The sequence below is a fragment of the Leopardus geoffroyi genome, chromosome C1 (assembly GCF_018350155.1).
Source record: "Leopardus geoffroyi isolate Oge1 chromosome C1, O.geoffroyi_Oge1_pat1.0, whole genome shotgun sequence".
Taxonomy (NCBI): domain Eukaryota; kingdom Metazoa; phylum Chordata; class Mammalia; order Carnivora; family Felidae; genus Leopardus; species Leopardus geoffroyi.
The window spans coordinates 2,041,480-2,068,565 of NC_059328.1; the positions used below are offsets into that span (position 1 = coordinate 2,041,480).

The following is a 27,086-nucleotide window of genomic DNA, read 5'->3' on the forward strand; positions in this document are numbered from 1 at the left end:
CAGGCAGAGGTGACCCAGGCCCACGGCACCCACGGGTCTGCTGCTGCTGAGTGGCTCTGTTCTCTGAGGGCCAAGCAGGCAGAGGGAGGGCCGAGCCGGGGGAGTCCCGCATGGCTGGAGAAGCCCCCCAGGAACCACCGTGCACACACCGCCCCACAGCCCAGATGCCTTGGCGGGCAAGGCAGGCGGCTTGGGTGTTGTGCACAGGCGTTCAAGCTCCGGTCTGATATTAGCCAGTGGGTCAGAAAGTCCTGTTAAGCTCCACGACTGGCACACATCGAATACAACATTCTTAGCGACGTTCACACGACCAAGGGTCCCCTCCGCACCACTGCCTGAGCCTGAAGCCGCACACGTTACCCGCAGCAGCTGCCAGGGCTGAACCGGTCTCCTCGCCCACGATCTGAGGAGAAAAGGGGGAACACTGCTCTGGTGTACAGAGCGCGGGCTGGAAGTTCGAGGACGGTGACGGTTCACCGAGCGTTCCAGCCCCTCCCCGGACCAGGCCTTGGCTCTGGGGGGAAAGAGGGAGGCTCTGCCCATATCCTCAGGCTGGCAGGGCCCTGAGGGGCGTCCAGCCGGCAGGATGGCAGATCCCGGGAGCGCAGTCCCCAGGGTGAGGGCGGCGCGTGTGGACATCTTCCGTGGCATCTTAGTGCCACTTTCTCTCGAGGTGGGAGGCAAGAAACAGGTGCGCTTGGCTGGAACTCCCCATGCGTGCAGCAGGCGCAGTATCTGCCAGGCCACCCGCCCCCCGTGGAGGGCCACCCCTCCTCCGCGCCGGCCCCGCCCCTCCACATGGCCCCGCCCCCTCCATGCGGGCCGGCCCCTCCACTGTGGCTGTGTTCCCGCACGCAGGCAGGCCCAGGCCTCGCCCCCAGAAGGGCCCCTCCGTCGAGCCCACGGCCCCTCCTCTTCCCTTCCTCTGCTGGACAGTAGAGTGGCCTCAGGCGGGACAGGTGTGATCCAGGCTGGCGAGTTTCTCCTGGTCTTGCCAGGCCACCCACCCGCAGGCTCTGAGCACGCGGCCAAGGTCACCAACCGTGGGTGGTGAACGTCGGCCTTCTCCAGGCCAGCGCTGGGAATGAGCCCCTCCCTGGGCCCCTCTGCCGAAGCGGCCCGGAGACCCTACGTGCATTCTGCAGCCAGAGGAGGCCGGGGCTGGCGCGACCAACTCAGACCCAGGACTCAGTGCCCCGCCTGTGACCCTGCTGACTCCGGCTGCCGGCCTCCTGCGCACATCCCCTGCGGACGCCTCTGGCTTCTGTCCTCTCTCCGCAGCGAGGGCTGAGCCAGGAGCAGGGGAGCCCCATCCCTCCGCCAGCTCCCCCACGGCATCCCCAGAGGAGGGGCACGCCTGTCCATGGGATGGGTCTGAGGTCACATCCTGAGCAGACCTGCAGGCGACCTCAGCCCCTCCCTGCACCCCGCGCATGCCCAGTGCTGAATCCTCAGCTTCTCCAGGACGGAGCCTGGAAGGGGGCTCTCTGGGCCGCAGCTCCAAGGTTGGAACCTGGGATCAGCCCCCCACCGAGACACGTGGTGGGCGTGGGGCTCAATAAAACTGCCCACGTGGGCTCCCAGTGTGGGCCAGGCTCGAGGAAAGCTCGGGTAGGCCACCCCAAATGCAGCCGATCAATCCGATGACGGCTGGTCCCCAGCTCCCAGCCTTAGCAAGGATAGCAGTGACACCAGCACCCGGCAGCGTCCTGCCTGTGGCCAAAGCCCACCAGGCCAGCCGGAGGGAGGGTCTGTGAGACGCAGCCAGGTGCCCAGGAAAGTCTCCCAGGACTGCGGGGCACACACAGCACAGTGGAACCCCAGGAGGACACGCCTGTCCCCAACACTTCTCCAGCAACCGGCCCTGGAGGCCAGGGGAGTCAGGGCTGGACCCGGCGCAAAGCACCTCTGTCCGCTATCGAGGGAGGCACTTAGGGGTTCGAACAACCCTGGGTGGGGGAAGAACGCAGACAAAGGGGGTGACAGCGAGGACGACACTGGCCCTGGGTCGCCCCCCAGGGCAGGTGGATCAGTGCCGTGGCTCAGGGCGGTCCTCAGCTCATCCAGCAAAGCCGCGGGGCGGCCAGGTGTGGGAACCACAGTGCCCACCTCACAGCAAAGGGGGGCTGCGGGAGAGAGGTGCTTCCCCGGCAGCCCAGGGGACAGGACAGGCCCTGAGTCCCCCCTCCCCTCCCATCTCTCTGTCCCTGGTCTGTCCCCAAACCTGCCGGCTGGGGGCTAGAGGCCAGGACCACGGGCCCCCACCCCAACCTCCGCCCATCCCGGACCCTCGCGGCGGGGAGGGAGGCACTCCGGCTCCAAGCTCCGGAGGAAGAACCGAGCCAGTGCCTGCCCTGGGGCCTGGGGACTCCACGGGCGCCGCCACGGGCACGCGCCCACCACAGGCCTGTGCTGGAGGCCCGGGGGAGGAGCGCGTGGTCAGTGTGAGTGCCGGGGGCTGCGAGTACGGGTGCGATCATACCCCCGTGGGCGTGCGGTGCTCACACCGGTGAGCAGCATGGGTGCATGCGCGTGCATGTGAGCACGAGCACGTGTGTGCAGGCGCATTTGTGCATGTGTGAGCACACAGCACACATGTGTGCGCCTGTCTCAGGGTGAGCGTGTCAGCACGTGTGAGACCATCCACGTGAGCACGGGATTGTGTGCACACGCATGTGGGAGTGTGAGCACACTCGCATGCACGGGCGCGTGTGTGAGGCCGCGAGGCAGGTCAGCTGGCCTGGGTGGACAGCATGCTGGCCCAGGGCACGCGTGTGCACAAGTGCGAACGTGTGCCAGGCACAGCACCGTGCGGGGCTGCGTGTGACCAGGTGCGAGAGACCTGGGAGTGGGGGGGGGGGGGGGGTCACAGCAGGACAGCGTGCCCACCCCTAGCGACCCTGTGGGCGCTTACGTCCACACGGAGGACAGGAGGGCCAGGACGCCAGCTCTCCAAATTCCCACGCTGGGCGCGGGCTGACACGCGTCCAGAACGGAAACGGAAAAGTGAGCAGCAAGGCAGGAAAGCAGAGGGCGGCCGTCCCCAGGCCTCGCGGCTGCCCCCCGGCTGCTCCTTCCCTAACGCCCCCACCAGCGGGGCCCAGAGGAGGCGGCGGCCATCCCGGGAGGGAGAGCTACAGGGCCAGCCTGCCAGGCAGTCAGCAGCCTGGACTTCCGTCCCCCGGCCAGCCCCACAGCCCGTCCTGGGCTCCTGTGACAATGAACCATGTCAGTCCCTCCCCTACTGATGTGAAGCCCTCACAGGCCACAGATTTTTTCTAGCTCCCCCGGCATCCCCCAGGCAGCAAGAAGCCATGAGTGACCAAGATGGGGCGGGAAGCCCGTGGAGAAAGCTCCGGGTAGTCACTCCACAGTGTCCTCCCCAGGACCCGGTCATCTCTGAGAGTCTGCTCAGAGTCAAGGGCACGGCTGTCCCACGCACTCTGGGCTCACACGGGGGTCCGGAGGGCTCCGAGGTCCTGGGCCCCCAGCCACGGCCACGGCTTCCAGACCCAGTTCCCACTGTCCACGCACCCAGAGTCCGACCCCTTCTCACCATGCTCCCTGATCCCCCAGGGCCAGCCCCGAGGTGGCTCCTCGACTTTGCCCCTGCCCCACTCAGACCCCGCCCTGGCTCCCTGTCCTCACAAGGGCCCCGGGACCTCAGAAAGCGACCCCGTTTGGAAATAGAGTGTTTGCGGGTGTGACCAAGGTCGGGCCCGAGCCCACTCGGAACAGGGCAGGCCCTGCTAGGAGAGAGGAGGTGACACAGGCAGAGAGGAGGCAGAAGGGGGTTGACGCGGCCACAAGTCAGCGGACAAAGGAAGGACCCCCACGCGCACCTAGACTGGACACCTCTGGCCTCCAGAGAGTAAGTCTGAGCCGTTCCAAGGCCCACCCTGCCCCGCCCGGCCTGCGGTCCCTTCCCCACCTCCGCGTTCTCCAGAGCGCGTCTCACCGGCCCGCACAGCATTAATGGCTTGCAAGCTTTCCCGCGTGTCCACCTGCCCCAGGACAGCAGCCCCAGGAGCCTCTGCCTGAGAGCAGCGCCGGGCACCGCGTCGGCCCCGCACAGACGTCTGTCCAGTGGATCAGCTGCGTCGGTGTTTCCCAGGGACGCTGCTTATCGTTTCGACTTTGTTGTGTCTTCCTCCTTTCTTTTCAAAGAAAGAATTGGTTGGGAACACTACGGTCTGTCTCAAGAATCGTCAGGGCACATTAGCGTGTTAAATGCCCTGAGAAGTCCTGCAACAAAGGAACCAGAACTGCGAGGACCGCAGAACCCCTTCCGGTGCGGCTCCCAACATCTGCTCGGGCCCTGCCTCTGCATCCTGTGGCCTCCTCAGATGGCCGGAGCCCAGCCCTATACGGACAGAGTTAGATCAGGGAGCCGCAGAACGTATTCTTGGCACCGCATTCCTAGGTGGGTGCATGTCAGGGTCAGGCCAGACACCCACCTTCACACTCAGGCCCGCCTTTGATGAGGGGGAGCCAGGACCCAGGGCCTCAGGGGGTCTAGGCAGAATCTGCACCTGACTGGGAGAGACGGGGACTCGTGAGAGCCGCTGGGCAGGAATCTGGCACCCCGACGGCAGAGGGGGTCAGCGCCAGGCTGCCCTGGGGACGCACGCAGAGGGGAGCCCGGTGGACCCGGGGAAGCCCCCCGGTCACCAGGCAACGCGCCCCACCCAGCCAGCACTTTTCCTTTTCGGTCACCTCCGGGTCACAAATGCCGCTTAGTGGGTCTCTGAGCAATCATGACGGCCATTAGAAGCTTCCTGCCATTCTCCCAGACGGCGTTAGGCCCCCTCCTCGATCCCACACAAAAACACGGGGGGCCCGGACGTCGGCCCGCACACAGCTGCACGTCCAGGGCACGAGGCTGGTGGAGCAGGGCAGGGGCTGCTCCCTGCCCACCTCCCACTCCCCCTGGGCCACAGACAGTCTGCACCGGGACCGAGGGAAGGTGCCGGAAGCCACCAGAGGAACGGGACAAGGTCAGAGGATCCTGACCCCCAGGGAAGCGGGCACCCCTCCCAAGTGGGGCCCGGCACCCCGTCAGCGCTCGCACTCGGGAGCCCAGAGACCCTGCCCCAGCCCTGCCACCACAGGCAAGCCCATGGAGAGGCCAAAGGCAGCCCCGCAGACACTCACCTGACCCCCCAGGGCAGGGCCTCCCGGGCGCTGGGGGCTCTGGGCACCCGCTCAGCCCAGGAGAGGTCACAGCAGGAAGCACACTCCCTGTGCTGAGCCCACCTTCCCCAGCCACGGCCGTGCTCCCAAATGTGCTCCCGCCTTCCTCTGCCGCCCCCCACCATCCACTACACTTCCTCCTGCTCGGGGCCCCAGCAGGCTCCCTGAATGCTCCCACCCCCACCCTCCCCCGGGCCTCCCCTGCCCATCTGCACCCCAAAGCCACCCCGAAGCCCCAGCTGGCTCTGCACTCCCCTTCACACCCCATCACATCAGCATCCTCGAGCAACCAGCCTCCCGTCAGGCCTCACCTCCCAGAGCTCGGTGGGAGCTGAGCGACAGGGGGCAGGGTCCCAGGCTCAGGACCCTCCCCATGTGAACCCCCCAGTCCCTCCCCTTCCCATGCCGGCAGCCCAGACACCGGGGAACAAGTGGGTGTCCGGAGAGGCTGGATCACAGGGCTTTTTCTGGAACATTCAAATAAACAGATAAAACCCAAATACGTAAATAAGTAAACCCTGCACTAAAAATGATCCTTTAAAAACAACTGAGGGGCGCCTGGGTGGCTCAGTCGGCTAAGCATCCGACTTCAGCTCAGGTCATGATCTCACAGTTTGTGAGTTCGAGCCCCGCATGGGGCTCTGTGCTGACAGCTCGGAGCCTGGAGCTGCTTCAGATTCTGTCCCAGTCTCTCTCTGCCCTTCCCCTGCTCGTGTTCTGTCTGTCTGTCTGTCTGTCTGTCTCTCTCTCTCAAAAATAAATAAACATTAAAAAAATAAAAAATTAAAAAAAAAAAAGTCAAGAAAGGCAAAGCCTCCAGGATACACGCAGAGACCAGTGACAACCGGGACCGCCAAGGCCAGGCACTGTGGCCGAGACCCGCCCCCCCCCCCCCCCCACAATGTCCTCATCACCACAGCCCTGACCGCAGCCGATCTCCTCCACCTCTGCAAGGCCAAGGCCGCTCTGCCCCACTACCGCATCCCCGCTCCTGCCAGTGGAGCCAGACCGGGCAGGACAGACCGTGGTGGCCGCTGGCCCTGCACGCCTGTGCTGAAATTGGCCTCCCATCCCTGAAAAGCCAGCATTTGGGCCCCGTCTCTGCCATGGAGAGAGGCCAACAGGGCCTCCCAGGGTCTGGCCGGCCCTTGGGCCCTGCGGCTGCTCCCTGGCCCTGCCTCTGGGATGGTCTCTCTGAGACACGGGTAAAACCAAGGGTTATGGGACCCCAGCTCATGAGCCTGGGCTGTGGGAACGTGGGGTACAGACCCCGGCCTGCACCCGGGCTCCCCCCGTCCTTGCCTGTGACAGGCTACACGCCAGTCCCCCCAAACCAGGAAGCCAAGCCCAGAGGGCCCCCCACCCCCGGGCCATCATGTGGCTATACATCCGTGTCCCCTCCCAGGTGTAAAAGGCCACGCTCCTCACCCCCACCCGCACCTCCTCCGCCCGCCCCCGTCACCCACCAGATTGGTAGGGACGCCTCTGGCAGGTCTGAGGAGCCCCGGCCTCACAGCGGAAACCAGGAGCCTTGGCTTTGATGTCTGCACCCCCACTCAACAGACCCCTTTGTTTTCCTAGAAGCCGGAAGCAGGGAACACACACATCACCATGATCAGAGAGCAATCAGAGGGCGTGGGGAGAAGGGCCGCTGCCGGGGGGTGGGGGGCTGGCCAGCATCCAGGCATCCCCCCCTCGTCCCCCAAGGCTCTCCTGCCCACAGGGAGGTGGGGAGGCTGGCCAGCATCCAGGCGTTTCCCTCCGCCCCCCCCCCCCCCCAGGCTCTCCTGCCCACAGGGAGGTGGAGCTGCTTCCTCGCCTCCTCCCTCCTGCTCCCTTCCTGGGAAGAATTATTCATTTCCTCTCCCAGAAAACAGCACCCACCATCCTTCTCTTCCCCTTCTCCAACTGGAGTTCGTGTAAAAACGTCTCTGCCCCTGTTCAGCGGCTCCCACGTTCCCCGTGTGTGGAGGGGGACCCAGGGGCAGAGACAGGCTGGAACACGGCCCCCCAAGTCTGGTTCCCATCCCAGCAGGGGGGAGCCGGGACCCCCAGCCACCGCAGCAGCATGGCCCTGTCCCTCGCCTCACATCAGGGGGCGCCACGGCATTGTTTCAGGGGAGGCCAGACCTCCGAGGCCACCTCTCTAGGAAGGGATGCGGCCTCCTCTTACCCAGTTACCCCAACTGCCCACCCACCTGTCCCCACACCCTCCTGTGCCCACACCCACCTGCTGGCCCAACTGTCCCCGCACACACCTGTCCCCACACCCTCCGGTGCCCACACCCACCTGCTGGCCCAACTGTCCCCGCACACACCTGTCCCCACACCCTCCGGTGCCCACACCCACCTGCCGGCCCACCTGTACCCACACCCACGGGCCAGGAACAGCTTCCCAAATACCCTCTACCGCCAGACTCCACAGCTGTGACCCCCCTTCCTTTCGAGAAGCAGAGGCATCACAGTGAGGCTCTCGTGTGCTGACACACGGGCTCCCCGTCCCTCCTGCGTCGACCAGGACCCCCTCTCTCTGAGGGAGGCAGTGACAAACCTCCACTAGGCACCTGGGGAGTCTGAGGCCCATGGCTCTAGGACGGGAGGCAGGACAGGAGCTGCCGTCTCGAATGTCCACAGAGGCCGGGGGCCACCGCCCGGCCCCGGGCCCTCCTGGGAACACAGGCCCGCAAGACCCAAGAGCAGGGGTGTGGCTACAGTGGGTTGGCTCCGTGACAGGGCCCTGAAGAGGTACCTGAGCCCACACACACCACCGCGTGGTCCCGGGGCTGCCCTCAGACCCCTCCCCCGGATGCCAGGCCAGCCCCCCACCCTCCGCTCCGAGCCCCCACCAGCCCCAGCCCTCTTTCCTTGGCCCCCGCCCGCATCAGCCTACCGAGCTCACTCTTCTATTATTCTGTTTTACAGCCTGGGCGGGGGGCAGAGTGGGGAACTCTCACGCTGTGGGAAGTGCCACCAAGTGTAGAGACAGGGTCTCTACCCCCACCGCCGGAGGACGATCCCTTCAGACGCGGCCCCTTCTGAGGCACAGATTTAGTGCTGGGGGAGGACACTCACGGGAGAGGCAGCCCTGGTCACCGGGCTGCTGGCTCCACCCAGGGCAGCACCTGAACACGGTCTGCGCCTCCATGGCATACACCTGCCTGTGGCCCGTGTAGTAGACGGTTCTAGAAAAGAAGGGAGAAGGGAAACGTTTACCGTGGAGACACAGCTCTGGCGGCACGTCCCGCTGCTTTTGGCTCTCACCCACCCACCCCTCCCCACGCTGGCTCCCTGACTGTTCCCTTCAGGTCCAGGCTCCGAGGTGGGGGGAAGGTCTGTGAGCCACACCCGCACGAAGAGGGGCAGCAGGGCACACGTGGCTGCCCTGGAGCCAGGACCAATGGCCCCGGCCAGCTCCGCCCGTGGGGCTGCTGCCCCCTTCCCTCCCCGCCCCTGCTGGGGCCCAGCTCCAAGCCAGCTTGAGGACGGGCATAGCATCCCACGTCTGGCCCCAGGCCAGGTTTGAGGCCTTCGGGGTCAGACTCGAAATGTCCAGCCGAGGACCAAGAGTGGCTTCCAAGGTGCCCAGTGCTAGGCAGGCTGTGCCCTGGATAGTGCCAGTTCAGACCCCAGGCTCCCAGTACACCAGACAGCAGGACCGCCCCGAGCGCTCACAGTTTGCGAGGGCCTTCTTCCCCACCTGCGGGGTGGAGGGTTGAGCCGAGGACCCAGGGTGACTGGGAGGACAGCTGTGGACAACAGCAGAGGGGCCAGACTGTGGTCACACACAGCACTGCCGTCAGAGGGGAACAGGCGGGAGGGACCCTCAGAGGAGAGGGGACAGGGCGGCCTGGGTCCAAGGCCAATTCCTGTTCAGGATGGGGGCAGCTCTCACAAAGGCTGAGCGGAGAGAGACAGAGCCCCAAGCAGGAGCTGGGAGGGGGTCCACGCTGGGTCTGGCCAGTCTGGGGCCTGGCACGGGCAGTGCCCCTAGGAGGGCGTTGACTAAACCAGAAAGAGACCAGCTCCCCTGGAGGCTGCCCCAGGCCACCTGCAGCCCGGAGACCTTTGGGGCCGCCCTCTGCATGGCGGGCTGGCCAACCCCAGCCTCCACCCTGCTTCTCTGCACAGCAGCAGGCCCCACAGGGTGGCCTTGGAGGAGCAGTGGTCAAGGGGTCCACCTCCCACAGTCCTGGGACTCGCCCCGCGGCCTTGACCTTGGAGCCGCAGCCAGGGTGTGGGGCAGAAGTGCCTTGGTCCCAAATCGCCCACACAGCCCCCGTCTCAGTGGCACCCCACAGCCCCAGGCTCCTACATCCTGGCTCCACTTCTGCCGGGCCTCAGCCTTCGGAAGGGTCTCTGCCATTCTGGAAAGCTCCATCCCCCCTTGTTCAGAGTGAGTTACAACGGATTCTCCCTCCTCATCCCTGCCCCGCCCACCTCCACCCTGACCCAGTGATGGTCAGCCAGACGGACAGCTAACTGCCCCAGCCCGGCCTCTCTGTTCTCACCTAGAGGCGAAGACTGCTGACCTTATTTGGAAGCAGGGTCTTTCCCAATGGAAACAAACTGAGAGGAGCCCGTACTGACTTCGGGTGGGCTCGCAGTCCAAGGACTGATGTCCTCGGAAGACAGGGAACGGTCACAGACACACCGTTGGAGGGCCACGTGACCACCGCGGCAGAGACTGGGGAGAAGCAGGTGTGAGCCAGGACACGGCCACCACCAGGACGCGGGGCAGGGAGAGGCCTGGGACAGAAGGAACCAGCTGTGCCCACACCTGGGTCTCAGGCCCCCAGGCAGAGAACACTGAAGTCCCGCCCCCACAGTCTGTCACAACCTGTTACAGCAGCAACAGGAAACTAACGCGGGACCGGGTGCTCAGCCCCTGCCCTTGGGTCCGTGGCTGTGAGGTCCTTGTGTCCACGGGACAAGACTGGTCACAGGCCGTGGGGAGGTGGGCAGGAAGGCCGGGGAAGAGGGACAGAGAGCGGAGTAACAGAACAAAAGGAAGGGGGTGACCCGAGGCCACCCCTGCCCCCACCGCTGTCTGTAGGAAAGGTGACCGGGGCTCGTCCAACAGCCATGGGGTCAAGGACCCTTGAGCCCCGGGAGCGGCCCGAGGGCCCGGCCTGCCCTTTCCAGGTGAGCAAACACCCTCCTGCCTGCTGGGGCTTGGCCGCAGGGAGCCGTGGGAAACCCACGGCCACCCTGGGGACCAGGACCCCACCAAGAAGGCAGGCCACTTCCCGGAAGCGTGAGTTCATGTGCCCGCTGCACACAGCAGCTCGGGAGAGCTTTGCAAAACATCACTTCGGCAGGACATGAAACCGCTTGCCTGGAGAGCCACCGACCGCAGCAGTGGACAGCTCTTGGCAGCGCAAACGGTGTTCGGGCCCTTCCGCCGTAAATATTTATCCCTCTCCCGGGGCTACGTGCTGCTGCGCGCGGTCGCCCGGAGAACGGAGCCGGCCGGCCCATCTGCCACCTCCCCGTGCCCCCGCCCTTGGGAGTTAGAGACCCCTGCGACACAGCTGGTGGGCCTACTGCCCCGTCGCTCCCCTGCAGCCCACACGGGACACCCCACGCGGGCTCTGGCCACCGCCGGGGAGCTGGCTTACGGCCGGGCCAGGGGCGACAGGGGGTGGGGGGTCGGGCGGGCCTGGAGGGAAGGGTTCTGGGAGGGCTCCGGGCTCCTCCAAGCACCCTTTCCCTCCCTCCTCCCCCTGCACAGGCCACACCCCCCAAAGGGCAGGGGGCCTTTCCCGTGGGCTGGGGAGCCCCTCCCCCCGGCACAGCCTGAGCTGGCTGGTGGTTTGTCGGGGAGACCCTCCTGATGCGCCAGGAGCTGGCAGATGGGGAAAGGGGGCCAGGGGGCAGGGCCGGCCACCCAGACAAGCTCGGGCCCCTGTGCATTCCTGAAGGATGAAGGGGACCGTGCCTGGCAGAGGCCACAGCCTCGATGGCCACTGGAGAAACGTCTGCACGAGGCGTGTGGGCAACTGCCCCCAGACAGCACGTGGGGCTCGGCTGTGGCACCGCGAGAGGGGACACACCCACTACGGCGCAGGGGGCGCCCCACAGAAGGGAAGCGGTTAGCACAGGTCGCAGAAACCCTACAGGACACAGAGGTGGTAAGACAGCTCTCATCCACGTGGAGTGGAGGACCATGGGGGGAGCAGCCCACGTGGCTGCATTCCAGGCCAGGCACCCCACCCCCCGCAAGCCAGGGACCCAAACTGCCCCAGCCCCATCACCTCAAGCTGGGCCAGGAGAGGATGCCAGGAACCCGTTCCGCACGTGGCCCCTCCTGAGCCTTCCCAGGAGACCCCCACACAGAACACAGACCACTCCCCACTCCCTAGCAGAAAACGTGCGTGGCAGAGACCCATGGCCCCCGCCCCACGTGACCGGGCAGCAAGGCCCTCGCAGACAGTGGGACTTTCCTCCCAGGGCCCCAGACGCTCCACCAGGAGACTGAAGGTGCCCGGATGCTCCCGCCCCTACCCAGGCCAGCCTGGGGACCAGCGACAGGGAAATCGGGGAACTGTCCGCCCTGGGGGCTCCCTCAGCACACACGTACCCCCCCCCACAACGCTCCAGCCCTGGGACCACGGGGCCCCTGGCAGCTTCTAGAAACAGCACCTCTCCCCACGGGTCGTCGTGGGGACACGGCTAACGTGACCTCATTCCCGATCTGTGAATGCTGGTGGCCGCACACACGAGGAGGCCCGGAGGACCACACAGAGCACACCTCTGGGGGCAGCAGGAGGGCAGACATCTTCCTTCTGCCCCCGGTTCCCAGCGTGGACGCCCCTGACCTTTGGGCAGGACCCTCCGTGGCTGAGGGGCCACCCTATGCCCCACGGCACGGGCAGCGGCATCCTTACCCCCACCCGCTGGCTATGGCGCCCATCCTCGGCACACCTGGAACAAGGGACGCTGCCCTCAGAGACCACCAAGGGCCCGCGGAGGGAGCTGGCACCCCACACGAATGACGCCACGCAGGCGACCCTCGAAGGCCACACTGCGAAGCTGGACGCCACACCCCACGTGAGGGCCGCTCCCACCTTCCCTGCAACCTAAAGGGGGAGCTGCCCGAGCTGAGGCCCCCCCACCATCCGGCTCTGCAGTCGGGCAGATTCCAGAGAGAGGAGAGGTATGCAAAGGCACTCCTTAATTTGATTTTGAAATAAAATCTTGAGCAAGAAAAGGTTTGGCACTGGCTCCCCCGGGAATGAGGCCCAGGGCTCGGCCGAAGCAGCTCCCACAGGGCACTCAGCGGGCCGGGCACCCCACTCTTCCCCTCTCGTGTGGCCACCCCTGTTCCCAGCACCCCGCCTCGGCCACAGGACTCCGTCCTCCTCAGAGCACCCTCCCAGAGTCCCCTCCTCCCTGCAGGGCCCACTGCGCAGCAATGCTCTGTCTGTGAGTTGCCCTCCGGGGTGGGAAAAGCTTTGGCATCAGGCGCAGGGCAGCGGGAAGGGGTGTGGATGGCCCTGGGACCAGGAGAGCCCACCCCCACCCCGGCCGCCCGCTCACACACCGGACCTGGGGCCCCAGCACATACCTCCGCTCGTGGCTGATGCACCACGCCTGCCGCCCGCAGCCCGGCTTCCACACGGGCACGGTTCGGCTGAAAGCCTGCACACAGGGCTGGGTTCGGCCCACCAGGGTCAGCTCCTGCTCGGCGCACACATGCGGCCTGGGACAGAGGACAGATGGTCAGTAGGCCCCAGTCCAGGGCGTGGAGCCACCAGGGGTGGGGTGCACAGCAGGGCCAGGCCCCGCGGTGCCCGTCCCAGACCTGCGGCAGGGCCAGGCTCGAGGTGTGGGAAGAGGACGAGGAGGGACGGCCACGGGGCCACATCCTGCAGACCCCCTGCAGGGGCCCCATACCACCCACAGGACTATTGTAGCTTTGCCAGGACAACAGGGGCCCGAGGGTCAGCGGGAACAGTGACACGGACCCCGCGTCCGTGTGACTCCCTTCCTAGGCCCCCACCTCCCAGCCATCCTGGCCTCAGAGATGTCCCCTGAGCTGCCCCCACTGGGCACACGGAGTTCGCTCCAGGTGGGACAAAGTGTGGAAGGCAGGGAGCCACCAGGGAGCGTGGAAGGGGTGCAAGGCGGAGCCCTCTGATGTCAGTGGCTCCCCAGTGCCCTTGACCCCCCCCCCGCCCCCAAATAAGGACAGGAGGGTGCCTCGCTCAGGAAGGAGGTGGTTATAGAGAAGGGGCCTGGGAGGTGGGGGGAGGGGCAGCCGCCCCAGCCAGACACAGGCAAATTTCAAATTTCGGGAGACAAGGCACAAAGTTTTCGAGGCCAGCCAGATTCCACAGCCTCTGAGGAAGGGGATGGGGGGTGGGCTCGCCTCTCCCGTGGACACCCTCAGGGTCACACAACCCTGTGGGCTCACTCCCACGGGCCACTCTCCCATCCCCTAGTCACCTGCGTGACTTCTCCCGAGGCCCGTGGGCCTGGGCTCCCCCTCCGGCTCTGCTGCTCCCTCCACAGCCCCCCAAAACAGTCCCCGCTCTGCTGGCTGCCCACTGGCCTCCCGGGACGGGGGTGAGCGCGGCACCGATCCCCTCGGGGGAGTTCCCAGCCCTTCAGAAGCACAGCTTGGGCCAACTTTTCCATCTTCGGGGCGGAGGAGGTGGGATGGGGGAGGGAACAGACATAGAGACGAAGTGTCAGCCCAAGTGGCAGGACAGTCACAGGCCTGTCCTTGCAGTTGGCTCCTGGTTCCCATCTGGAGAGGCAAGGCAATTCCCAGACTACAAAGCAAACAGTTCCGTGGGACATCTGCTCCCGGGCAGAGAGGGGCTCCTGGAGGCCGGCGCCTCAGCCCAGAGCCGAGGAGAAGGTGGGCACGTGAGGCGTCCCTTTGGGGCAGGCGGTTCCAGGCCAGCAGGCCCCGGGATGATGGCCCCAGGGTGAGGAGACAGGAAGGGGAAAAGCAGGCGGGGAGGGAGAGGCAGGCAGCCCCGCCCAGCTGGCAAAGCCAGGCTGCGTGCACACCCTTGTGCAGGAGGAGGGCTAGGCTCCCCAGAAGCGTCTCGGTCATGTCTGTCTTTACAAGCTCCCCTTTTGAACCCCAGGGTGGGCCTCTGAACACACGTCCCCCTGGACCAGGCACAACCCTTGAACTTGGAAGCCTGCAGGCTCGGCCCTGGGCCGGTTGGAGCTCGAGTGTAGGGGACACTGTCTCCCCATCCCCAGACCCTGCCAGCAGCCCTGGGACAGCCCTGTGTGTAGTGAGTGGTCACTCCAGGCCCCAGGAAGATAAGCCAACCATTCTTCCAGCAGAAATGCACTTAGAGGCATAAATAAATAAATAAAGACATGTTGTAGGGTTTTCAGTCTGGACACGGTCGGCCAGCGGGAACCCAAAACCCAGCCACAAGCTCCCACACGTCCACAAAGGCCACCCTGGGCCACGGGTCAGTGGGACCCCTACTCCACGGCACCCCTCTTCTCTTTGTCTCCCCCAGAGGCCCACCAGGAAAACCAGTCACAGACAGTGGGGAGGCCTGTGCGGGGCCCTATGGGCTCATCAGACCTCCCCCAGGGGAGCACAGGACCAGCGAGGACAAAGCACTTTCAGGGACCCCGGCTGTTCTCTTGGCCCCCTCCCCTGCTCCTCGGGCACAAGGAGCAAAAAGCAAATTCTGGCACCCAGAGCCCACTGGCTTCCAGCACTCCGGGGTCTAGCAGAAGGCTGTCCCCTGTTCAGCTGGCCACCGGAGCTCAATGCTGCCTAGCACCAGGTGCCTCAGAGACAATCAGAGACAACGGGGCTGTGGAAGGTATACCCCGAGGTGTCACAGAACTCAGTCCGCCCAGGGCCATCTGAGAACAGAAGCCTAGCCAAGAAACAGGGACACAGGCCCCCATAGGGGAAGCCACCCCTGACACGTGGGAGGCTCCCTGAGGAGGAGGAAGGGGAGGAAGAGACAGGGCAGAGGAGGCTTTGGGAAAAGCAGGATGCAGAAAGAGGTCTCCTGCGACCCACTGCTTGCCCCAGAGTGGCCAGAGGCTTCCAGGAGCCCTAGGTGACGTGCCAACCAGGGTCAGGGGCCGCCCGCCGCTGTGATAATCCCTTCTGAGACTGCAGCTTCCCTTGGACAAATGAACTCACTGGGATCACAGGAAAGAAAAATGTCCAGCAGAAGTCATGCAGAGTCGGGACTCAGGCCACTCACATTTCTGGATGCAAAGACCACAAAGAAATCTTCCTGCCTGGGGCAAAGCAAGACCCAGGGTGGGGGATGGGGGTCCTGGGGCACCGACTTGCCCTGCCCCCCAGCTCTGCCCCACCAGGTGCACTGGGCCCTCTGGGCGAGTGCCAGGCAGGGGTCCCTAACCCCGGCCGGGCCACTGGCCTGCCCCTTTGCGGCACCCTGCAGGAGCCCTGGGCTGGGGGCCGCCAGCAGGCACTTCCCCTCCTCCCCCTCCTCTCTGGCTCACTTTGGCACCAGCGGTCCTGGGAGGCCAACACGAGATGGATCTGCCGGTTAAGAGAGACCGCTAAACGGCCCGTTGGGGAATCATCTTTCAAAACTGAATTCATCTCCGCTGGCTCCCGGACCCTCTCTTCCTGCCCATTCTGGTGCTGAATTCCTTCTGTCTCTCAGCCCCAGCCCGCACGTGTTTAACACATAAACCACGTCCAGCCACCACCACTACCGCCCCCCCCCCCGCGTCTGGGCGCTCCCCGCCCCTGCACAGGCCCCCCAGGCCCCCGGAGGCAGCTTTGGAAGGAAGTGAGAAGGGGCTGCTTCCTTCCTGCTCGCTAGCCAGACCCTGCCCACGAGGACCCCGACTGGAGCGCGGCGTCTGCCAGAGCGCGCGGTCGCACATGACGGAGTGGAGGGTCACCGACAGGGTAAGGGGAGGAGGAGGTGGCCCCGCCACGGAAGCGCCCCCAGACCCAAGCCCCGACCCCCGTGTCTTAACCACTCCCTCCCCAGGGGCGGCAAAGAGCCCAACTTTGTCAGGGCCCCAGGGACAAAGCTGCTCAGGGGCCCGGGGCTCCGCTACTCACATGCCGGGCTGCAGGCGGGGCAGGGCGCCCGCCGGACCCGCGGGGAGCAGCAGCACCAGGGCCAGGGCCACCGCGCGCCCCGCCGCCGTCGCCTCCGGAAGGACAGGCATCGCGCCCGCCGCCCCGCGCCGGCTCCCTCCTGCGACCCCCAGCTCACTGGACGTCTCGGCGGACCCTCGGAGCCGCCGCCCGCACGTGCGCCATGGCCGGGGACGCGCGGGACGCAGCCGCAGGTGCGGAGGGACCGGCTTCCCGCCCGGCCGGCGCCCGCTTCGCGCGACACTGCGCGCTCGGCCCCGGCGCCAGAGGCCGGCCCGCCTTTGCCACGCCCCCGGCCCGGACCCCCGCCCCGGCCCCGCCCACCGCCCGGCCCCGCCCCCAACCCTCCTCGGGTCCTCGCCGCGAGCCTCGCGCGCTCGGCTGCTCCGAGGCCGCCGGGTCTAGATGCCCTGCGAGCGAGTGGCCACCACCTCCGGCGGACCTCGGGCCCAGGCGCCCATCTCTGGGGGAGCCCTCCGCCCTCCCTCCGTCCCTCTTAAGTCTCTGCGGACGCTCGGTCCGTTGTCACCGGCTGCCCTCTCCCCTCCCTTGCCGGGCCGGGGGCAAGGGGGTGGGGGGTAACGGCCCTCCCCGTGCCTCTGGGTGCTCCCCCTTGGGCACCCGCGTCGCGGATCACCGACCACCCCGTGGGCATTTTTACCCTTGTCCTGTGCCGGGCGTTCTTGGCCCGTGGCCTGAAGTGGGCGAGCAGGCCAGGGCAGGAGCCTCCCTCCGGAGACCCTGCTTCTCGCCAGTGTAACCTGGTTGGGGCGGCTGCCTGGCTTAGTCAGTAGAGCCTGTGCCTCTTGATCTTGGGGTCCTGAGTGCAAGCCCCAGGCTGGGCGTAGAGGTAACGTAAATGAAGCTGGGTGGGGTTTGGAATTCACTTACTCCAGGGGTGACGACTAGGTGCTCCAGGGTCCAGGGGCTCGTGGGGGTCCCTGGGGTGGAAACAACCCCCTCCGGAGGTTTTTGAAAAGCAGGGGAAGGTGCAGCCTGGGTAGGACCTGAGGAGTGGCCGGGACTTAGGACCCGCTAGCCACCCATGTGCCCGGCCCAGCTGCAGGGGCCCAGGGGTGGTCAGGCTCACTTCCGAAGCTGGCAGGCCTCTTTCTTGGGGTTTTCGTCCTCGCCACTTCCCGTGGTCTGGGTGACTGGCCCTCGCCTCGCCCTCCTACCAAGCGCGGGAACTCCTGGCTGGGAGGGGCTTGGGAGACAGGGACCCCCAGCTGTCCAGGAGCAGTGGATATGTGGCAGTGCCCCCCGCCCCCCGCCGAGGATCTGAGCCCTCCACACCACCTGGAGGGTTAGAGTCATCGGGCCGAGACGGCAGATGGGGAAACCGAGGTCAGAGTGGGGAGCAGCACCCCCAAGTCGCCCAGCTTGTAAACTGCAGGTCTGAGAACGGAACGCAGGGTCTGGCTCTGGGGACCTTTGGTAAACGCCCTACTCTGCGGCTGTGAACCTAAGAATAGCTCTAAAGCACATGGGGTAGGTGGAGGTCCCGCAAATCTGACTGCCCCACGGGGGTGTCCCAGTCTATCCAGCTGCCGGAACAGAGCACCGCAGACCCAGCAGGGTGAACAACGGACATCCCCCACCGCACCCCCGCCGCCCCGTTCTGGAGACGGGAAGTCCAAGATCAAGGTGCCGGCCACTGGTGCCAGGAGAGCACCCTCCTGGCTTGCGGACGGCTGCCCGCTCTCTCTCGAAGTTCTCACTCGGCAGAGAGGGGGCAGCCAGGAGAGAAGGCTCTGTTGTCTCTTCCTCTTCTTAGAAGGCACCAGCCCTGTAGGGCCCCACCCTTATGACCTCATTTACCTTAACTACCTCCTGAAAGGCCCTGTTCCAATACAGGCACACTGGGATTTAGGGCTTCGACTTGTGAATTTGGGAGGGGCACAGTTCCGTCCATAGCTGGGTGATTTCACTGTCTTTGGAGACCCCCGCACCCCCACCTGTCCCCTCTGCCCAGCCCGGAGGCAGAGGGCATGCTCGGCGCTGGGAGGGGACGCGGGAAATCAGCACCACAGCTGGTTGGAGCCAGAGACGGGGGAGTCCTGTAGATACACAAACTATGGCAACTGGAACCCCACGCCAAATATTTTTGCCACGTCTGCGGGAAGTCTTTGGGTAGCCAGCTCTGAAGTTCATTTCTAAACCTCCTCATGTGCCCCGAAAGAGAAACAGAACCAAAGAAGCAATCCACTCAAGCGTGGCGGGTAGGACGGAGACTCTGGGGCAGGTGCCGGCCAGCTTCGTTCCCCCGGACCGGCCCTGTGCCTTGTGCGTGGCCCTGGACACCGTCCTTCTGTTCTTCCGTCCTTGCGCGTGAACCAGAAGCAACAGAGAGGCGCCTCTGGAGTTGGTGCCCGCCGAGCCTTGGATCCTACCGCTTGGTGAACGGACAGGCCTGGCCCACACCGCACCACAGCCGCTCTCTTCTCCCACCCCCGGGGTGGCACGCAGCATCCGGAAAGGGGTCACCGGGGTGTTTGAGGTCACCTGCCACACCGAGAGCAAAAACCTGCCCATTCACGCAAAGCACCAGGTGTCGGGGGACAGCGGTACCGTGGGCTGAACTGTGTCTCCAAAAAGACACAGCCACGTCCTATGCCCCAGTACCTGCACATGTAACTGAATCTGGGGAGAGGGTCTTTGCCGATGTGATTAAAGATGTCAGGATGAAATCACCCTGGATTTACGGCGGCCCTAAACCCACGGACAGGTGTCCTTATGGAGAACGGAGGGAGAGTTGGGACACACAGACAGACAAGGAGAAGGCCATAAGGCCTCAGGGAGGCAGAGGTCCGGCCGTGTGCCTGCAGGTGAAGGAAGGCCAGAGGCGGCCACCGAGCCCTGAAAGCGAGGAAGCAGAGAGGCCTGGACAGGTGTCCCTCAGTGCCAGAGGGATTTCAGATTTCCGGCCTCCAAAGAAGGAGGAGAGAAGAATGGGCTGCTGGTTTAGCCACCCAGCCTGCGGATTTCTTCTGGCAGCCCAGGAAGCCAGCAGCCATGGTGAGGCCGACCAGCACCTTCCCCTGGGGCTCCTGGCCGAGAGGGGAGCTGGCCATCCTGGGGGCTCGCGGAGGGCCTGTCCCGCCAGACATCGCAGCAGCTCTGAGCGAGGGCACTGAGCGAGCAGAGGCTCCCTGGGGAAGCCAAGTGTGGGAGATGCGGAGTTTGTTGCTGGACACGCTTTCTGCGGGGTGGCCCTTGCGTTTCTTAGAAACAAGGCAGTGTGCGTCCCCCTCGCCAGCTGTGCCGGCCAGAACCGGGGCTGACGCTCCAGTCCTTGACAGTGTGCATTCCAAGATCTCCTGGCCCCCAACCTAGCCTGCTGTCCCCAGCACCCTCCTGGCTGCATCTCGCCCAAGGGAAGCACATCAAAGCTTGACCTTCTCATGGATCCCGTGGCTGCAGCTCCTGCCAGGTGTGGAGAGAGACCTCGGGGCACCCGGACCCAGCAAGGCGGGCGGCTTGGTGGAGACAGAGAAAAACCCCCATTCTGGTCGAGACATTCAGAATGTGTGACAAAGTCACCATGAAAACAAGTCAGCTTTTAGAAACTGCAGGAGAACACTCCCTTTCCAATTCTCCAAATCCTGCTTGCCTTAAAGCCATCATGTTTTGGGACGCCTGGGTGGCTCAGTCAGTTAGGCGTGTGACTCTTGATTTCCGCCCAGGTCGTGATCTCACGGTTCGTGAGTTCGAACCCTGAGTCAGGATCCGCACTGACATCAGGCTCTGCACTGACAGTGTGGAGCCTGCTTGGGATTCTCTCTCTCTCTCTCTCTCTCTCTCTCTCTCTCTCTCTTTCTCTCTCTCTCTGCCCCTTCCCTGATTTCTCTCTCTCCCTCTCTCTCTCTCTCGCTCTCTCTCTTTCCCTCTCCCTCCCTCTCTCTCTCTCTCAAAATAAATAAACAATTATTTTTAAAAAGCCACATTTGGAAGCCTGCCCTCTTGGTCCCTAGCCCCCCATCCTCTGGGAAGGGTGTTTCTCTGTCCACGTCGCCCCTACTTCCGCCGTGACCCGCCCCAGTCAAAGATTAAGGGCCGTCTCTGTGACATAACATCTGATAGCTCTCAGGCAGATCCCTAGGGGCCACAACAGCCCCCCCAGCGCTACGCAGCCTCGGATGCAGCTCTGGTCCCTTTGGGGAGGGAGCGGTCTCGCCCAGAGTTCACTGTCTCTGGAAGACGAGCTCGGCCCACGGCCCCTGCAGCCGGGAATATTCTCTGGGCTACGCACTAGCCTCCAACAGTCCGGCTCTGAGCTCCCACCCTCGGGGCTCCCATGCGGGACGTGCCTGGCCCCTCGTGCCCCTGACCGCCGCTTCCATCAGAGGCGGATTTCGTAAAACCCTAAACCACAACGTCGGGAGGATAAGGTAAGCATCCACACTCCCCTGTCCTCCGCGGGAAGAGAAGGCAAACTGGTTTCATGTCACGCCGAGCACTGTGCGAGGCGCCCCGGTTCGAAGGCCCCGTGTGGCCACTCTGCCACCTGCTGACGGGAGGGGAGCAGCCTGTCAAAGTCCCTGGAAAGAAGTCTCGCACGCCCAGGGGGACCCGGCCGGGAGCCGCCTTCCCCTGCCCGATGGCCAGCGTGCGCACGTGTGTGGAGAGAGCGTTTCTGTCGGGGCCTGGTCGCCGTGTGCACACGTACTGCCCACGTGCCCCGGCAGAACTGCGTCCCCCGAACAGATATGTTCGAGTCCTGACCCCGCTCCCGCGAGTGCGGCCTCGTTTGGAGATAGGGTCTCTGCAGATACAGCAGGTCCAGATGAGGGCATGGGGTGAGTTCTCGTCCAACGAGACACACAGGACACGGGGGACACGGCCATGTGACAACAGACGCAAAGGTTGTGGGCATGAGGTCCCAGGCGGAGGGACACCGAGGACTGCCAGCCACCGCCAGACGCTGGAGAGGCCAGGGCGGTTTCCCTACAGGCTTCAGAGGGAGCGGAGCCCTGCAGACATGCCGGCCTCGGGCCTCTGGCCTCCAGCACCGGGGACAAGTCCCTGGTGTTCGGGCCCCGGAGTCGGGGAGGAGGGACTTCCGTGTGGCAGCCTGGGAGCTGGTGCACCAGCCGGTGCTATTTGTCACCTACCACGACACGCACACGTCATCTCTCGTCATTTCCACAATTTACGGGCCTACTGAGTGCCCCCCACACCCACCCGAGGCTCGGGCACCGGGCCAGCATCCTCCTCCTCCTCCCGTCCATTGCTGCCGCCATCCTGGGGACCTCAGGACCCACCCATCTGACGGGTCCCGGGCCCCTGCCTGCCCAGTCTTTCATGCCAACACCGCAGCAACCGGTCCCAAGACAGAGACTGGGGCTGGCCACCACGCAGAGCGTCCTGCCTGTGGCATCTCGCTGGCAGCACCCACCCGTGGGCCACAGCGCCCGGACGCCCAGCTCTTTCTCTCCCTACACCGACGCGCTCCCTCCGGGCTCTGGCTCTTCGTACCTCCCTCTGTTGGGTGGCTACCTGGCCCCCGTACGCAGAGGGCAGGGGACCCCAAAGAAAGAGGCAGACGCTCCCGGCTGGTGATTGGTGGGCAGCAGGTGTGATAAGCTACTTACGAGGCTGGTCTTGGGTGTCGCAGGCCGAGGGGATCCCCGCGCCCACCCGCCAGAATCTCACGACAGAGGCCTCCGCGGGGCTCCCGCTGTGGGAATGAGGGGTCACAGCCCACATCCGGGCGGGGGTGAGGGGCCGGCTCCAGGGTCCACCGGCGGTCACGTCCTCTCCGTGACCTCCTCCCATGCCAGGCCCCCGGTGACCCGTGACCGGCTCTCAGTCTCACAGGCCCCCTCCTCCGCAGCGGGCCCTGCATGATCAGCAAGGGGCGGCACTAGCCTGGAGGGGGCTCGTTCGGTGGCTTTCTGGCTCCACTGGGGGCAGAGGCCACAGCAAAAGTGCGCCCACATGCAGGAGAAAACACACATCGGGACGGGAATTCCCAAAATAAGTGACGGTTTTTTCCACCAAGAGCCCCATGATCGGACCCACTGGTTTATGAGACGCCCTGGGCTGGGGGTCAGACGGTTCAGGGCGCTGCCCTGTGTCCTCAGTGTGACTTAATAAAGACGATGCCATAGCAGACTCCTCGGGTCTGAACACACGACTCCTCGAGAGGCAGGAGGCGAGTCCAAGGCCATCCTATATCCTGTTCCGGAGCGCGGCTCTCCCGTCAGGGACCCTGCAGTGCTCGGCGAGGACTCGCTTTGTTGGCTGTCCCTCACGGCTTGTGGGCGGCTCTGGCGAGGGCCACTGCGCGCTGTGGCGCCTCCCGGCCCGTAGAGGGCAGACACGGCTCCCGACGACCCGACCCGTGGGAACAGAACGAGCACAGCTGGTCTCCGGGTGAGGGAGGTGCTGCACACACGTACGTGTTGGGGGGGGGGGGCAGGGCTGCTTCCCACCAGTTCCCCACGGGGCCGGCCGGTGTTGGGTGCCTCTGCGGGGGTCCCCAGGCTGGCCCGTGGGGCACAACAGGCCCCGAAATGTGTAAGAACCCGACAGTAACTCAGCGCACTGGCAAGGTGATTACCTGTCGGGAATTAATCTGCGGGTTCCATATCCTATGTTTCCTTCCTACGACCTTGCCGGTGAGGGGGGCGGGGGCTCCACATCGTGGCCTTTGAAATGTGACCCCCAGTCACCGTCTGTTCGACAAGGGTATGCATCCGTGGTACTCAGCGGCCCTGATGGTGGCAGCCTGGTTTGCGTGGTGACAGGAGGCCTGGGTTGGGCCAGATGCAGCCTCCGCACGAACCGGGGCTTGTGGGGAGCCTCACTCACAGGGTGGCACCGGTCTGTCTATAACGTGCCGGTCCCTTACTAGCCGGGGGTTCCGGAGGACGGCCCCAGGCTCCTTGGCCTCCTTGGCATTACGCCACCTTGCCTGGGCACGGTCGTGGCCATTCTTTCTGGGCGCGCCCTCTGCTGGGTCTACTGGGGGTCACCTGCTAGGGCTCATCCTCGGGCTGGGGCGTCAGCTTCCTGATTGCGGGGGGGGGGGGCAGGGGGCCCAGTGCCTCCCGAGCCAGGATGCGGAAGACGCTGGCGGACCACCTGAAGCTCTCGCGGCTCAACCCGAACGTCCTTCCACACATCCTGACCCCACAGAGGCTCATTCACGATCGTCACCCCTCGGCTTCCGAGCCCGAAGGCCCCTCCCTTTCCAACAGCCCGCCAGCACAAAGGGTTAACGGCCAGAACCCACGAGTGGTCACCAGCCAGACCGCCGAGTTCCGCCCAGAGGCGGCTGTGGTTGGTCCCTGTTGCCATCCACACGGTGTCACTGTTGGGCTGAATGGTAACGACAGTCCTTGTAGACGGATTGCCTCGAACAGACCCGTCGGTACAGCGGGCGTCAGCGGGCGTCGGCGGAATCCATCATCTGTCTCATTTCCTCCCCACGGGCTGGCACGGAGGGGGGGCGGGGCACGTGAGGATCGGCGCCCGCGGGCTCGAGTGGCACCCGCATCTCCGGAGACGGCGGGCTGGAGGACGGGGCGCTGCTCTGCGGCACACAGGCACGCCCCTTGCTGAGCGTGGGGGTTTGCGCCCGGCCGAGGTGCGCGGGTGGGCGACGTCCTCACCCACGCGTGGCGGGCGGGGAAGGTCTCGCCGCCATCGGCTGTGCCTCCGTGGAGCGCTCCACTGGAGGAGCTCGGGGCGCACTGCTCAGGGCTGCCGCTCTCGGGGGGCCCCTTCCAGAGCTGGGACCAGAATCCTGGGGACAGTCCTTGTCTCTGCCACAGCCCCCAACTGGTACCTCCCGGTGACACAGACACGCCCTACTGGAAGGGCCTCCCTGCTTGGGAGACCCCAGACCTTTCACCTGCTTCTCTCGTGCTCTCAGAGGCTGCTCCCTGCTCCGTCTCTGGCCCCCCATGCCCCTTCTTCCCCAGGTGACCGAAGGGACAGAAGCACCGTGCCGGGTGGGGATAAAAGTCCTCCCAAGCCCCCAAATCCCTACAGGCTCGCACCTGTTTCCTGTCCCCAGGGGTTGGATAGGCTGGCATCTGATCCATCACACATTCTGGAAAGGTGTGCATCTTACATGACCACACACCTCCCCAAAACCTTACGGGGGGGGGGGGTGCCTGGGCTCCACCTCCCCCCCCACACACACACACACAGGTGCTCCAGCAAGGTCCCCAGAGTGTCCTGCTGCAGGGACAAGCCTTCACATGCAAACGCCACATCACCAACGTAATGGGGGGAGGAGGACAGGGACAGGACTGCTACCCCTTGACATGGCGGGGGGCTGGCAGGTAGCCCCCGGTCCGCTGCTGCCCCTCCCGTGTGAAGGCAAATGGACTTTAGTTCTCACAAGCCTGCACTCGCCCGAGTCTTTTCCATGAATCTCCTTGAAGAGGAAGTAGGTTTGCCAAGTGTTCGAGTAAAGCCACACGCGTCTGCGCACGAGAAAACACGAAACACAAATCGCCACATCTACACATGTGCTGAGGGGGCCTTGTGACGCACCGAGGAGGAAAGTTGGACGTTCCCGTGACACGTACCGTTTTTTTTTTCTTTAATGTTTATTTTTGAGAGAGAGAGAGAGAGAGAGAGCGAGCACGCTGGGGAAGGGCAGGGGTGGGGGGCGGGACAGAGAATCCCAAGCAGGCTCTGAACTGAGCACAGAGCTCCATGCGGGGCCCGAACCCATGAACTGTGAGACCATGGCCTGAGCCGAAGTCAGACGCTTAACTAACTGAGCCACCCAGGCGCCTTCCCCCCCCCCCCCCCCCCCGTGACATACGCCTTAAAATTATGGCTGATGCCTTCTTACCGGGAGACATCAGATTTTCAGGAATTTTGTATATAAATCTGCCCTAACACAAATCTAATGTCCCTGCTCTCTTGACCCCACTTCCCACGGGAGTTCACGTGTCCAATAAGCCTCATTAGCATAATCTCTCTCTGCCAGGAGAGAGAACCCGTCCTTTGAGATGTTTCAGGGACCTCCGCAAAATCCCAAAGATAGTTCAAGGCCAACGAGGCTTCACCCAGAATTTGACTTTTGGGATCAGCTCTCCATTTAATGAAAATGACAATGAAAGGGGCCCTGGGTGGCTGGACCGGTGGTTGAGCAGTAACTTTTGATGTCACCTCTGGTTAGGATCTCAGGGTCCGTGAGTTCAAGCCCCACGTCTGCTTCAGATGCTCTGTCTCCCTCTTTCTGGCCCTCTCCCACTCACGCGCTCTCTCTCTCTCTGAAAAATAAACGGTAAGAGGGGCGCCTGGGTGGCGCAGTCGGTTAAGCGTCCGACTTCAGCCAGGTCACGATCTCGCGGTCCGTGAGTTCGAGCCCCGCGTCGGGCTCTGGGCTGATGGCTCAGAGCCTGGAGCCTGTTTCCGATTCTGTGTCTCCCTCTCTCTCTGCCCCTCCCCCGTTCATGCTCTGTCTCTCTCTGTCCCAAAAATAAATAAAAACGTTGAAAAAAAAAATAAAAAAATAAATAAATAAACGGTAAGAAATTACAAAACATAAAATGACAACGAAAGGCTTCAAAGGCAACACGGAAAGTTACACAGTTATTAAAATAAACCCTTAGTTCTTTTAATAGAGAAGACTCCATTTCCGGAAGTAATCAAACACCTGATAAAAACAGCGGACGCAGGCAAGTATTTTAATAAAACACAGAATCTTTGTCTTCTAGGTAGATGACCTAAAAGGTAAAGGAAAACCTTTCATAATTCCATCAAGAGAGACCAATCACCCAAGAAACCTTTGTCCTTTCACCAGACGAAAGACAATTTTCGATTTTTCCTAGGTACATCATTGATACGAAAGCGTATTTTTCTGTAAGGCGATTGAACAGAGCCCTTTTACACATTACTTTCCACAGTCCCCTCGGGGGGAGACAGACGTCGCACACAGGGAACACTCATCTGTACACGTCCGTAAACACGCAGATGGGCACGGACACTCCAGCCTCACAACAGTGTAACAGTGGAAACCCACCGTGTCTCCGGCAGGTGGAACAGGTTAGGGCCGCCTCCCACGGCTGAGGCTTTTCACTGACGTTTGTGGAGAGGACGTTTAAGATTTGGCTTTGCCCTTGACCGGCAGTCCTGCAGAGGCCGTGATGGAGAGGCGGGCGGGGACCTTCCCCGGCAGGGTCTGTATCCTGACCCAGAGGCAGGCGACCCAGTTACTGGTTTCCGTCATCCCCGGGAGCTTGCACCTCAGGCATGATGACACTTCCGGCTTCCAGAAGCAGAGGAACAATGCAAGTCTTCTCCTAGGAGTTTTGGGTATGTTCTCAATTATTAGAAGTCTGGACTAATGACTATTTAAGATTTTCCTTCGTTACCGGTGGGTGGGGCCGCCCGGGGCACTCCGACAGTTCGCCGTCAATCACAGCCCTCTCCGCTCCGCGCCCCTCTTTCTCGGGGACTCCACCTGTCAGCGTCCCGCTCCGGCTCCGTCAGGAGCACTGGGCCATCCGTCGTCCTCCCAGCTTGCGCCCTCCTAGCTTTGCGAGACGGCTTGGGGAGCCTCTAGCTTATCACCCTGCGCTCCCACCTCGCCTGCCAGCCCCAGCCCAGCAGAGCGTGGTGCCCTCCCCTAACCTCAGCTCTCCTGCAGCTTTCCAGGCCCGGCTTCAGCCACTTGGAGGCATCGGTGCCCAACGGAGCACCACAGGGGCCTCGGGTGCAGGAGCACAGGCTCTGAACCTCAGGGCATCCTAGCTTCGTGGACGGGACAACCTCTCTGGGCTGTTTGCTCCTCGGGAAAAGGGGTATCCCTGCCCCCCATGCATGAGTGTTGGGA

The 27,086-nt window shown here is 64.0% G+C and overlaps 1 protein-coding gene across 4 annotated transcripts in view; it reads right to left on the reverse strand.

Moving 5' to 3' along the window:
- Nucleotides 1-16,524, reverse strand: part of MEGF6 (multiple EGF like domains 6) — an 85,982-nt gene extending 69,458 nt beyond the window's left edge. For 3 of the 4 annotated variants that reach the window (XM_045475390.1, XM_045475389.1, XM_045475387.1), the window contains exons 1-3: nt 16,241-16,523; nt 12,761-12,895; nt 8,266-8,375 (exon numbers count right to left, since the gene is read on the reverse strand). In XM_045475390.1, the coding sequence (XP_045331346.1) occupies nt 8,266-8,375; nt 12,761-12,895; nt 16,241-16,350 (355 nt within the window). In that variant the 5' untranslated portion in view covers nt 16,351-16,523. Of the gene's footprint in view, nt 1-8,265; nt 8,376-12,760; nt 12,896-16,240 lie in introns of all 4 variants that reach the window. The other variant, XM_045475388.1, reaches the window with a different exon arrangement.
- Between the last annotated feature and the right edge of the window lie 10,562 nt (nt 16,525-27,086).